The sequence below is a fragment of the Peromyscus californicus genome, unplaced genomic scaffold, assembly GCF_007827085.1.
Source record: "Peromyscus californicus insignis strain IS unplaced genomic scaffold, ASM782708v3 Scaffold_19__1_contigs__length_69161282, whole genome shotgun sequence".
NCBI classification, from domain to species: domain Eukaryota; kingdom Metazoa; phylum Chordata; class Mammalia; order Rodentia; family Cricetidae; genus Peromyscus; species Peromyscus californicus.
This window is the reverse complement of record NW_026294491.1, coordinates 7,298,668-7,312,538: the sequence shown is the minus strand read 5'-3', so window position 1 is coordinate 7,312,538 and position 13,871 is coordinate 7,298,668. Positions and strand designations below refer to the sequence as shown.

General features: G+C 41.7%; 1 protein-coding gene across 2 annotated transcripts in view; it reads left to right on the top strand.

Moving 5' to 3' along the window:
* The window catches only part of Btbd9 (BTB domain containing 9), a 369,270-nt gene that overhangs the window by 40,636 nt on the left and 314,763 nt on the right, over positions 1–13,871 (top strand). For both annotated transcript variants that reach the window (XM_052744486.1, XM_052744488.1), the window contains exons 4-6: positions 2,084–2,348; positions 9,736–9,955; positions 13,467–13,586. In XM_052744486.1, the coding sequence (XP_052600446.1) occupies positions 2,084–2,348; positions 9,736–9,955; positions 13,467–13,586 (605 nt within the window). The remainder of the gene's footprint in view (positions 1–2,083; positions 2,349–9,735; positions 9,956–13,466; positions 13,587–13,871) is intronic.

Sequence of the window (13,871 nt, the reverse complement as noted above, 5' to 3'; positions counted from 1 at the left end):
CTTAAGCAACTGCTGGTGATCCTCCTCTTGCTGGTCTACAGTTTACCACTGTAAAACTGTCACTTAAATCTGCCATTGGACTTAGAGCGGTGACTCTCTGTCTCTCTCAGTATTTGTGTGTGTGTGTGTGTGTGTGTGTGTGTGTTCCTTTAAAGAGCTATGCATCTTGATTTGAATGAACTGATGGGTTTTGTGTGTTTGTTTGTTTTTTATTATCCTACTTAACTTCTGTGAGCAAGGGACTTTCAAGGCTGCATCAGTGTTTATGGAGGTCAGTCCAGAGAGCCAAAGACCAAAACCATGATAGTGCAGCAATACTGTAAAACTAAAGGTTTTGAATTTTTAATTCTAGGCTTATCTTACTGACTTACAAATGTACACCTTGTAGAAGAATACACACATGCATGCACGTGCACACACATATGCACACGTACAGTTTGTCATCTTTGTTCTTGCTATTTCATAAGAGGATGGCTACAAACTATTCTGCTCCTGCATATATACCCTAAGGACTTTAAGTCAACATACTAGAGATACTTGCAGATACAGGTTTATTACTGCACTGTTTGCAGGAGCTGAAAAAAGGCACCAATCTAGAGGTCCATCAGCAGCCAAATAGATGACATGGTATATAAATACAATGGAACTTTGTTCAGCTGGAAAGAAAAGTGAAATAATGACAGTTGCAGCAAAATGGAAGAACTGAAAAATCATTACATGAGTTGAAACAAGCCGTACTCCGAAAGACAAATTTCACCTGTTGCTCTCATAACGGACTCTACATTACATGTATATGTGTATAAATATGCAATATGTAAGGGGTCAGGTTTCTTAATTTGGCTTCTATTGCTTTAATAAAACACCACGACCAAAAGCAACTTGGGGAGGAAAAGGTTTATTTCAGCTTACAACTCTTAGCTCATACTTCATCACTGAGGGAAGTCAGAGAAGGAAGCTGGAGGCAGAAACCAAAGCAGAGGCCCTGGAGGAGTGATGCCTGCTGGCTTGTTCCCCAAGGCTTGCTCAGCTTGCTTTCTTGTACAACCCACAACCCATCTGCACAGGGGTGGCACTGCTTTCAGTGTGCTGGGTCCTTCCACATCAGTCATTAATCAGGACAATGCCCCACAGACTCGTTCACAGGCCAGTCTTACGGGGACATTTTCTCAATTGGAGTCCCTCTTCCCAGATGACTCTAGCTTGTGTCAAGTTGACACAAGGCAACCAACATAGTAGGTGTAGGCCATGAAACTAGAAAGGGAACTATGAAAAGGGAAGAAGATCATAAGAACGAAGAGAATGTGAGCTGGAGAGATGGCTGATCGGTTAAGAGCACTGGCTGCTCTTCCAGAGGACCCAGGTTCAATTCCCAGAACCTATGTGGCAGCTCACAACTGTCTGTAACTCGTTTCAGTGGATCTGACACCTTCACACAGACATACGTGCAAGCAAAACACCAATGCACATGAATAAAAATTAATAATAATTAAAGAGAACGGGTAGGAAAAAAGGTGTGTGTGTGGGGTAATGGAAGACATAGGATGTGAAAGCAGAAGCAGGGGGCAGAGACAGGGCACCAGCAAGAGGAGGGCAGTGGAGCAGAGGAGTGCTACAAACACAAGCAAAATAACACATGGAAAATTATTCACTCTGTATTATAACTTTAAACATTAGTCAAGGAAATCTCTTTAAAACAGCAAAACATGGGTAGAGCTGTGTAGGGAAAGACTAATTGCTTTATATGGTGGTACAAAAAGCCTGAATAGGAAAGATGCTACTCTTTTTTTCTTTTTAAAGTAACCCGTGTTGTCCTTGAACTCACTATGTAGCCCAGGCTGACCTCAGACCCACAGTAATCCCTCTGCCTCAGCCTTCTAAATGCTGGTATTAACAAGCATGAGCTGAAACACTTGACTCACTACTGCTGCTTATTCACATAGCCAGAAGGGGAGAAGGGAATAGATGGGAAGGCCAAAACACAAGGAAAGAAATACTACCTGTGGTCTGGTTAAGTTCTGCTGACTGGTTATGCATATGGTTGTGTTCCGTGCTGACTTTTATGCTCCCTTTTTATCCTTTGCAGACAGCACTTCTGAACATCGTTTTAAGAGATTCGTTTGCTGCTCCTGAGAAAGATATTTTCTTAGCCTTGTTAAACTGGTGTAAGCACAATGCGAAGGAGAATCATGCTGAAATCATGCAGGCTGTGCGTTTACCTCTAATGAGCCTTACTGAGCTTCTGAACGTTGTGAGACCTTCAGGACTGTTGTCTCCAGATGCTATTCTAGATGCCATTAAGGTGCGGTCAGAGAGCCGAGATATGGACCTCAACTACAGAGGCATGCTCAGTAAGTACCTATTTCCCCTTCTCCCTTAGCACTTTCGTTGGCATCTTAGCCAGTCCTAACTGCAGAACTCCAGCTGTAGAACTGTGGTGCAGGTATGCATGGCATGTACCGGGGCCAAGAGGACATAGCTCTGCTTCCTGTGGATGTCTTTTCCCTGTCATTCTTCCCAACAGGATGAGCTATTGTCAGCCCAGCACAGCTGTTTCTTAGCTTAGCTTAGGGTAGTAAACAGTGCCAGTTAAACCTCAGCACATTTCATGTCATCAGTTACACAGTCACACATTTTCCACCTGCTCCTCAGAATGTCAGTAGACATGTTCTGGAAAAGTTGCTTGTTAAGCTAAGACTTTTCCCTCCTTTCTGTAACAAACAAGTCCTGCATGTGTGCTGTTTACCTAATTCTTTAGGTACCACGCATAGAGATTCTAAGTAATGGTCACAATGGCTGATGTTAATAACAGTATTCTGATTTTTCTTGCAAATGAAATAATAGCAGTTAGCAATTATCAGATGTATTCTGTGTCAGGACTGGGCTCTACATAACCATTCAGTTCTCACATTCCATTGAGGAGATACAGCCTATTTTTAACTAGTTGTTTTACAAATGAAGAAAATGAAACACAGAGAGTTAGGTAACTTGCCCAAAGTCACACAGAGGCTGATGCACTGAGAATTGGACGTAGCTTGCCTCTGTAAGGCGGTGCCTTTAACCATTAAAGTGTGCAGCAGAAGTGCCGAGAACAGCCTCTACTTTTGACTCTCCCAGTTTCATCGTGGAGGAGAGAAGGCCTGTGACAAACTAAACACAACAGTGGTGAAGTAGGTAACACTGTAACTTCAGGAAAAGGTGGCTTAGAATGATTGAGGAGCGGGCATGAAACTCATGTTTGGTTGGAGTGGCGTTAGGATTGGGTGAGCGCCAGTTGGGAAGATGGCTGAGATTAATAGGGCTGTGTGTCTGAGAGGCCAGGGCTAAAGAGCTGGATACAACAGAAGGCATAGTACACTGCTGTGTGATCCAGTGGCTGCACATGCCAGTTCAAACAGATCGTGGAGGTCTTTGGAAGTTGATTCACATCACTTTCTCTACAATGAGAAGCTTATTTGGGAGTGGCCTGCACTACATGGTGGTGCTCTCCTAGATGGTTTGGGAGAGTTTAAACTGGATTCGGGAAGACGAGTGAGGAGGGAATTTGATCTGCTCAACTGACAGAGCAGGTGATGGCAGAGAGGTGGAAAGTAACAGGTATAGACAGGGTTCCAAGAAGAGCTTGGTGATGGGAGGGTTTAAAATTGAGCATTAAGGTGAAGGTAAGTTTGCCATGGTTTTCTAAATCTAAGAAGCCAGAAATTTCGAGGCCTCATTAGCTTAGGGTAGTAAACAGTGCCAGTTAAACCTCAGCACATTTCATGTCCTCAGTTACACAGTGTTTCTGCCGAGAGATGCTGACCTTGGTTTTGGGTTATTCTGCTTGAGGGCTTCTGGATATGTGTCATTTCTGGCGAGGCTCGCCATTTCCTGGAGTGATACCTTTCTTGACTGGTTTGAGACATTCTTGAAATGCGAGTGGGCCCTTAATAGATGTCCTTAGCCTCGACTTATTTCCTGAGTGATCAGATCTAGATTTCTTTTCAGTTGACATAGTAGTTCTTTGGCCTCACACATTTTGTGGGTGCACATGCATATGTGTGCACAGCATGTGGAGGCCAGAGGTGAGCCTTAGGCAGTATTCCATAGAGTCATCCAGCTTGATTCTGAGACAAGGTCTTTTGTTGGGTCCTGGAGCACACTGATTAGGCTGAATGGCTGGGTGGCAGACCCCAGGGATTCACCTGTCAATTTCTCCAGTGCTGGGATTTACAATTGTGTGCCCTTATACTTACTCAACTTTTTATGTAGGCTCTGGGAAATGATTTAGGTCCTCACTGTTGGCTTGGTAAACACTCTATAGACTGAGCTATCTCCTGAGTTCCTCAGCCAGATAAATTTAATTTTAAGTCCTGAATTAGTCATTAGCTATATGATCTGGCAATAAATTGAGTTTTAGTTTTCTACCTCAGTATTGTTATGAGGATTAATTGGAATAATTTGTGTAAATACAGCCTGGGAACTCAGTCCAGGAAACTATTGCTGTCAGTATTGATGTGGTTCCTCTCATCTCCATAGTCATTGTGGGAACCGTCACGTTCACCATGTTCTTGGAAACAGTTTCCTTTACTTACCTTTGGGTTTGAAAGACAGTGGTTTTTTTTGTGGGTCTTATTTATTGATCTTTAATGTTGACTATTCAACAAACTGATGAGCATATAGCAAGTGAATGCTTGGTGGATGAATTCAGGAGCCAAAGCTAATAGGACGTGGAAGCATGTTACTGGTGTTCAGGGAGCAGTCAGTCAGTGACAAAGAGAGTTCAAGCTGGGTAAGAGTATAGAGAAAGGAGTCAGAAACAATCCAAGTCCAAGACTTGGAGAAGACCTATAGGCCAGAGGAAGACCTATAGGTGGAGAGGAAATTAGAGAGGTAGGTAGACGGCGGAGGCTAATGAGAGGGGAGGGGTGCTCTGTGGAGAGGCAGTCCATGGCATCTCACGATGCCAGATGGTCAAGGTGAATGAGAACTGAGACGACTTTAGATATAAATTGTGTGAGTTTGTGAAGAGTCTAAAGGGAATCAAGCTGTTAGATTTGAATGGATAATACTTACAATGTGTTAGTGATTTGGTTTATGAATTGAGGTAAAAGGCAGTAGAGGAAACAGAATGGTGTAGCTGTGGAGAACAAACCGCAGAGGTCTAGGAAGTAACTAGAGGGGCTAGTTGAAGGTCAGCCTTAGGTGGAGTAAGAGGGTGAAAGGTGTCATAACAAGATGAGTGTTGAATTTTTCACTGCCCAAATCCTCATTTGGTACCCTCCTATATAAGTCCCTCCCCTTCTTCCTATGATTGGCTGATAGGGCCCTTGAACTGAATTTGCTGAAGATGAGTTGGAACATGGAAGTAGGAGTTAGGTGTATCTGGCACTTCATACAGTTACTGGTTTCTTGGAATTGATTAACTGGTCAGTCCATGTGTAAGCCATGGACTCTGGTAATCTGGGAGATTCCTTAAGGAAGGAATAGTTGAGGCACTCAGTTCTGGAATGATATGTTTACTGTGATTATTGCTCATCAGTGTTAAATTCTTCATTTTGGAGAATTTCAGGCAGAGCTCAAGGAATAGGTTATGAAAGTGTTTGGCAATCATAAAATCATTGAGTAATGGCTAAATAGCAAAATATTATCCTGACTTTTATAGTATTTAGATAATAAAATTAATAATAAAAATACTGAGGAAGCACAATACATTCCTTGCAGATCCTTAGAGATTATTTTCTAAGAACTATCCAGACATTCGGATATTATTTTAGCACATTTCTCTGGTTGGTAAACGAGGTCTGACAGCACAGAACTGTTCTTAGGCTGATGGTTTTGAAGCTAGCTCTGCTGGTTTGGGGGCTGCTGGGGGATTGTGCGACTGTGTTCTTTTCTGGGCGTGTGTCTGTTTAAAACTAATCGGGAATGCAGAGAGGGCCTGTCTCAGCCCTGGTGCTGCTGTGAGTTCATGGACGTGGGTTGCTGGAAGATTCTTCCCTCAGATGCCTACTCCGAAGCTTTACAAAATTGCAGACTCCACCCCGTTTTCAAGGGGGTGATCCAGAAGATGTTTTTACTCAGTGATAAGGCTTGGTCTTTTTAGAAGGTAGTTCACTTAGTTTTATGCAGATATAATAAGCATTTATACGTAGGGAAAGGAAATGAACTTTTTAATGATATTACTTTTTTTCTTAGGATATCTAAACTGGCTCTGTTCCATTCCCTTAACATTTAGTTGTATCTTAGCTCTAGAGAGGCTTCTGTCTTGCCAGTCAGTGCTTTTTCTAATAAGGCTAAGTTATACTACGTTTTGTTTATCTCATGTTTTAGATTGTGGGAAAGAGAACAGTAATTTCTTGTTTCTGCATGTTTATAGCAGAGAGCTGGATCATAGATTCTGGCCTCAGGATTATTTTATTGAGTAAAAGTCAATATGTTCCTAAGACTCCTGAGGTAAATTGTTGGGGTGTGTGTGTGTGTGTGTTTTCTAGTCACTGGACTGGGGATTTTGCAACTGTGATATAATTGTTGGTTTGCTTGTCTAGACACTCATTAGATTGAGTTCTTTAAAGATATAGTTGTGTCCCTTTTTGTCTTCTAGCACCTGGCAGATCAAGATTTTAAAAATATATATGGCTGGATGAAAATTTTACTTGTTTCTAGATTACAATTTAAGTCTCTCTCCCATATCACATAAAGACAGTTGTAACATGACCCTTTTAAAACTCTTTGTTCCTTTTACTGCTGTATCATCTCTGGGATACGTTTGTGGAAGTGTTTAGTGTCAGTGGAAGTTCTCTTGTCCTGTCAGATGCTGAACATCTGGGGCTGAGTCTAGTGTGGTGATTCACACATAGGAGGCAGCTCTGAACACCTGCTTCTTTAAGTTGATTGGATGGTGGTCCCATTTAGCCGTGTGCTCTTCCTTGGTAACTTGTCTAGAGTTGCCAAGTGAAGTGAATCGCCTAGGCTGGGATCAGACTGCAGGACTTGTGCCTCACGAAGCAGATGATCTTCCAAAATTTCTTCTGTCTGGTTTCTTTTTTGTTTGCAGTTTGTGTGTTGGAGTGCCAGAATTGAAAAGTGTGGAAAGCAGGCCTGGAAATAGTGGGTTAATAGGGAGAGTCAAAGCAAGACGGGAGCCTTTGGGAAGTCGTTGTTAACAATGACGGTTGTTGGGAAGGGTTGTGGAGGCAGGGGGACCATATATTCCAGGAAGTTAGTAAAGGGAGGGTAAGAGATGACTTAGTGACAGAACTGGGTAACGAGATTCTTTCTTGTGGGCAGAGAGCTGTTTTGTGTCCAAATAATTCATTGGTGTAAATGGCTGTCTCAAGTGCTATGTCCCAAATGATTAGGAACATAAAAGAAAAACACAGGGTAATGGGTTTAGCCCAGTGCCTCAGCTTTTGTCACTGTGTAGCTTGGTTTAAATTGTGACTCAGTCTCTGACATGTTTATGCAGCCTTTCTCTGTCAGTCTTCAGAGAGTGTCGGTTTTATTGTCAGTACCTGGTGACACCTTCCTTACCTGTGAGTGTGATCTAGAGATGACTTCACAGTCTTAGACACTAATCTCAACTGGAGAGAGGAGGGGCTTGAAATAACTCCACCCTCCCCCTCTCCCCCTTTCTAAGAATTGGTTTATTTTTACCTACCTATAGGGCTTTGAAGCTCAATTTTTTTAATTGCCTTAAAATATAAATCTAAAGAAAATTTTGATTGTTATTTATGATCTTGCTCAATCCCTACTGCTGCCTTTTATTTTTTGAGAGTTTTATTCTTCATGGATAGAGAGATACAGGTACTAAAAATACTCATGGTTTGAATACTTCTGTAATTTAAATTTTTCCAGGATTACTTTTTCTTCTAAATTCATCATTTAGCTATAGATTTTGAAGAAAGAAATGCCTTGGAGCTATATTTTCATCTAGCAGTGTACTCATATTCTAGTTACCATGAGGGAATTTCCACTTGTATAAATGATCTTCATGTCAGAGTGAAAGATGCTCTCAGGGAATGAACTTGTTGAGAATGGCTAGAAAATGCTCAAGTACTCTTGAAATAAACTTCAAGAGAAGATTTCGACTTGCGATAAACTTTCATTTCTATTTTAGATTTCAGCTGTAATCATTAGAAACTCTTGGACCTGGTGTGTTATTCAGAGCTTGGTAGATTTTAGTACTGAAGGAAGCTTGTCTTTAGTGTCTAAGCTTGGAGACTTGACACAAGTCCCTCTGTGTCTCGGTGTTGACTTGTACTGTCAGAGCCGGAGGTGACAGTCCCATCAGAGTTTGCTTAGGAAGGAGGTCAGAGCCTTAAAGTAGCAGGGACCCCTGGCTGCCTGGGTCTGACACCAGCTCTGCGGCTGCTGGACAGACACTCCGTCCATCGAGCTTTTGGTGTTTCCACGTCTCGTCTGTGATGGTGGCAGTGTTGTACTGTGCTCCGAGGAGTACTATGAGGGTATTTGTGAAGTGATTGCCAGTGTCTGTGAAGAATAAGATACTGATCATAGTGTCTGCAGAAAGCCCTAAGTTGTTGCCGCGGTAGCTGTTGAGCATTGCTGTACTTGTTCTGTTTGTCTGGCCGAGTCATTTCAGTGTTGGCCTCTGCTGTTAGCTACATTTGTTGTCCTCTTCTGGAGTCACTGTTACCTGTCTTCGTTGTAAACTTCCAGAAAACGGATTTACCACCATATCTGCAATGCTGAATTCTTCCTTCCTCTCTTTTCTTTGTGCACCTGACGATATGTCTCACTTTTCCCTTCATAGCATCCAGCCAAGTTGTATGTGCACTCTGGGAAACCTGCATAGTTCTCTTACAAATGTGTAATATAGTAATGATAGTTTTTAAAAAGCATAGTAGATGCTTTACAAACATCTTCTGAGCCTTTACAGAGAACATGTAGGGGACAGGCATTGTCCTCTTAAGAAACTGACATTTAGAAAGAGTTAATTTCTTCTGAGTGACATATCCGGGTCTGAGTACAGCCTTGGTTTAAATCATGACTTGGTCTCTGAGCATGTTTATGCAGCCTCGTGTTTTTCCATGGAGAGTACCAGTTTTAGGTATTAGTACCTGGAGACATTTTCCTTTCCTGTGAAGTGTGATGTGTATAGATGACTTTAAAGTCCCAGACACTAATCTCTCATTGGAGAGAGGAGGCGGCTTAAAATAACTACAATACTGATTCTGGTGACAAGCTTCTGAATTTTCATTAAAACCAAACAACAAAACTCAAGTGATGTTTATTTTCTTTTAAGGTAGAATCCTATTTTCTCAGCTTGAGAAATAGATTCCTCTTGTCTGTCTGTGACTACCAGCAGCTAACACTGGAGCTTCTTCTTTTGTCTGAGCAGATATCTGGCCTGTTTGCTGTACATCTGTCCTCAGTTCGCATGGCGGGTGCAGGTCATCTGATGGGCTGTGTTTGGTCAGCAGACATTAAAGCTGCTAACAGAATGAACTCTGCAGAGAGGATATGTTTGTCCTACCACTTGTGTTTCTAGTGTTAACTGTCTCTTAATGTTAAGTGTCTGGCTCACTATAGATGTGGTAGTGACATTCACTTTGAATGCTGAATGCTATCCTAATCTTGGTGGACAGTCTATATTCCTCATTTCCATAGACTTGCCTATGCAACTTAAAATCAAATGCCAATACTGGAATCTACGAAAATGCTTACAAGTTCCTTTCCCTCACTAATATAGAATAATTAAAAATAACCGCTCCACCACTCTGTTTCTGACTATAGTACCAGAAGAAAACATCGCAACTATGAAGTATGGAGCCCAGGTTGTGAAAGGAGAGCTGAAGTCAGCCTTGTTGGATGGTGACACTCAAAATTATGACTTGGATCATGGATTTTCCAGGCATCCCATCGATGATGACTGCCGCTCTGGCATTGAGATCAAGCTTGGCCAGCCATCCATTATCAACCACATACGCCTCCTCCTGTGGGACCGTGACAGCCGGTGAGGCCTTCCTGTCTCTGAGATGCTGATGTTGTATTTGCTGAAGAGGACCTAACTTTTTGGTCATCTAATTTGTTCCTCTCCCTGACTACTTCTTCATTCACTGGAGAAAGGAGGCAGTTATTGAGAAAGAGAGCACCTTTGTCCTAGGGTTACTATTTCTATGGTGAAATACCACAGCCAAAGCAACTTGGAGAGGAAAGGATTTATTTGGCTTACACTTCCACATCACAGTTTATAATCAAAGGAAATCAAGACAGGAACTGAAGCAGGGCAGGAACCTGGAAGCAGGAGCTAATGCAGAGGCCCTGGAGGAGTGCTGCTTACTAGCTTGCGCCATATGGCTTGCTCAGCCTGTTTTTTTTATAGGACCCAGGACTACCAGCCCAGGGATGGCACCACCCACAATGGGCTGGGCTCTCCCCATCAATCACTAATTGAGAAAATGCCTTACAGCTGTATCTTATGGATGCATTTTTTCAATTGAGGCTCCTTCCTTTCAGTTAACTCTAGCTTGTGTCAAGTTGACATAAGACTATCCAGCACAACCCTTTAACAAGGAAGTGGCCCAGAGGAACTGGGAAAGGCTGTTAGATGCTCAATGACCATCTGCTTTGGTTTTATAGGTTTAAATGGCCTATTTCTTTGTGATCACTCTGCTATTTCTCTTAGTTACTTCTAGGGGAAGAGTTAAAAGTTAGATTTATTTAAAATATCCTTTTTAGAATTTAAAGTTTTTGGTATTTTATTTTGTGTGTTATGAGTATTTTGCTTGCTTGTATGTATTGCACCATGTGCGTGCAGTGCTCTCAGAGGCCAGAATAAGTTGATGGATTCCCTAGGACTGGATTTTCAGGTAGTTGTGAGTCACCATATCTGTGCTGGGAATTGAACTTGGGTCCCCTAGAAGAGCAGCCTGTGCTCTTAACCACTGAACCATCTCTGACTCCCCTTTTTGTCCTCCTTATATACAAGCACTGTGTAAGTGGTTATTTTGGAAAATACAGAAATGCATAAAGAAGAAAATAAAAATTGCTGGTAATCTCACCACCACTTATTAAAATTTGTATGTGTCTGTGTTTCTTTGTTATCTATCTGTCTGTGTCATACACATATATACATATTACAAAATCTTCACATAGCTTCACCAAATATTGAGTAGCTATATGGAAGACTTCCCTCTACTTTTAATTTGTCTTCCTTAGGAGGCAGAGTTTCAATACTTTGCCTAGCCTGATCTCAAACTTGGATTCCTTCTGCCACCATTTCCCGAATTCTGGTGTTACAGATGTGTGTGCCCCACTGCACCTGGCTTTAATTTCATGTTTCAGTTACTACATTTAAAACTCTGTATTAGCTTTGAAATGTTATCTGGCATCCTTCCATATAAGTGAACATTATTTATTGGATTCCTTACTATTGGATATTATGAATACCTTTAAAATACATAGCATCCCATGGCTGAAGAAATTGTCTTTTAGTGCATAGCTAAGTATCCTTGGACTCGAATCACATTGTGAAAGAGATGGGATGGGCTTCAGGCCGTGGCCTGTACCCAGTTTTTCAGCAGCTTTAAGAGTGCTTTCCATTTAGCAACTCTGTCATACTTTGGTCCACTGTGGCTTGTGGTCCATTCGTGGTGGCAGCGATGAGCAGAGCTCAGTGGTCTCTAGTGTTACTTACCTTTAGCCTAAGACCTGCCCAGCCTCTGTGCCTTTTTGGGGCTTGGCCTGTCGGTTCTGTGGTGATAGTGATAAGGCTCACATGGAAGGAAGAGTGTATCCTGGTAGCACGCTGGTGACCACCATGGATTTTTTTGGTCATTTGAGCCGTGTTTGAGGGACTCTTTTTAAGGTGAGAGCCAGCATTTGTATGTGCAGTGTGTTTTTGTGATCCCTAGGAGATAACTCTGTTTAGTTTTTATTAAGAATATGTTTCATGGGGCTGCAGCTATGGCTCAGTAGTTCAGTAGTGCTCTTGTGAAGAGGGCTACAGTTTGATTAGCAGCACCCACATTGGGTGGCTCACAACCACATGTAACTCTAGGTTGGTTGGCCTCTGCAGACATCTATGCATGCACACACTCATGCTCTAAAATAAATCCTTTAAAAATAGACTATATTTCCTCACATGTATCTTGGTGGATATTTGGTGCATAATTGACAAAGTGGTTGGAGTTAATTAATATTTCTCATTTCCAGAATCCCTGGTTAATAATAGCAATGTAATAATAATTTTATTGCACTTTCATTACTTGTATATGGTAGGCATTCTAAAGGCTTTACATATTTCATTCATCTAATTAATAATGAAATTGGTATAAAAATGATAAAGGAAAAGGTTAGTGTGCTTGAACCTGAAAGAACTGCTTATTGTTTCCATGATGTTAAATATTTATAGGCCACTTTGTTTTAGTATCTGTATTACATTCACAGAGGACTTAGCTTTACTGTGTTCTTTTCTCACAACATTGCTAACATTTGAAGTAAAGGTGAAAAATTCAAAATCCTAAGCCAAAAAGCTTCTGATGTGTTGTAAAATTATATCCCACATTGCTGATAACCCAGAGAGGTTCAATAAAAGGTTATAACCAGTTTGAGACTGAGCGATAAAATGAATGGGAGTTGAGGGGACAGCAGAAAATGAGGGGATGACACAAAATAAGCTGACCTTTTCTGGCCACGACTGTGGTTGCAGGCTGACATTTATGGTCACCTAAATCTTCCAAGATTGTTCCTGTTGATATTACAGTACAAGTAATAACTGCATCTCAAATTTAAATTTGGCTCATGACAAGGAAATACAGATTTTTTCAGTATGGGACTAGCATGTAATGTCCGGGGCAGCTGACTGGGGTGGATGATGGGCTGTTTTCATTACAGCCAGGTTATTAGCTGGCAAGTTTCAAGTTGCATCTAGAAGAAACAAGCATTATCTTTGCCCCATGTTGTTTATTTTCCAGCAGCCTGCTCTTGAGTGTGGTGTGGTAGGAGACTGAGAGGTGGCTGGAGAGAACTGGCTTCTGTGGAGGACCATTCCACTGCTGCATTTTACTTTCCCGCCGAGAAGGGAGGGGGGAGCACCTAGGCCAGGGGCCGTGGAAGGAGGAAAGGGCACTCGCCTGCTTCTCTGTTCTTGTTCCTTCTCTGTTCTACCCACCCCAGCTCTGCTTCTGTTTCCCTGTCTCTCCCTCCCTCCCTCTTGGCATTATCAATCTGCTAATGTGGCATGGGCAGGGCTTCCTGGCGATGTAAAGAAAAACCATCTTCCATTCCATTCTCAACTAGTTCATCATTTGGTTAAGGCGGAAAGACAAGCTGAGAAGAAATGTCAGCATTGGGCAAATGCTACAGTAGAGTGTTTTATACAGCTTTCATTGCTACCTGAATTTGATAAATGTGATTTTGAAACAGGAAATATAATTAGTGAATTCTATATTTGGGTACCTTTTAATATTTTACTTTGATTTTATATTGTCACTGTACCATATTTTTTTCTTTTTACTTCATAGGTCTTATTCCTACTTTATTGAAGTGTCTATGGATGAACTAGATTGGATCAGAGTGATAGATCATTCACATTACCTATGTCGGTCTTGGCAAAAGTTGTATTTTCCAGCTCGTGTATGCAGGTAAGTACTCATTGTTAATAAATGGTTTTTAATCTTTATTTAAGGACATTTGGAGTTTGGGGAGATTGCTCTCAAAAAACCAAAACCAAAAGGAAAAAAACAAACAACCAAACACAAAAAAGCCTGTAGGGAAAGTTATATCCTTAGTGTGTGGATGCACTGTGGACCTGTGCAGCATGTTCGGTGCTGTGTTTTCCTGCAGAAATGTGGAGACTGCGGACAAACAGCTAACCCCTGAAAGCTGGAAATGCTCTTTGCACTCACTGTTGTCTAGCAGAGAAGGCA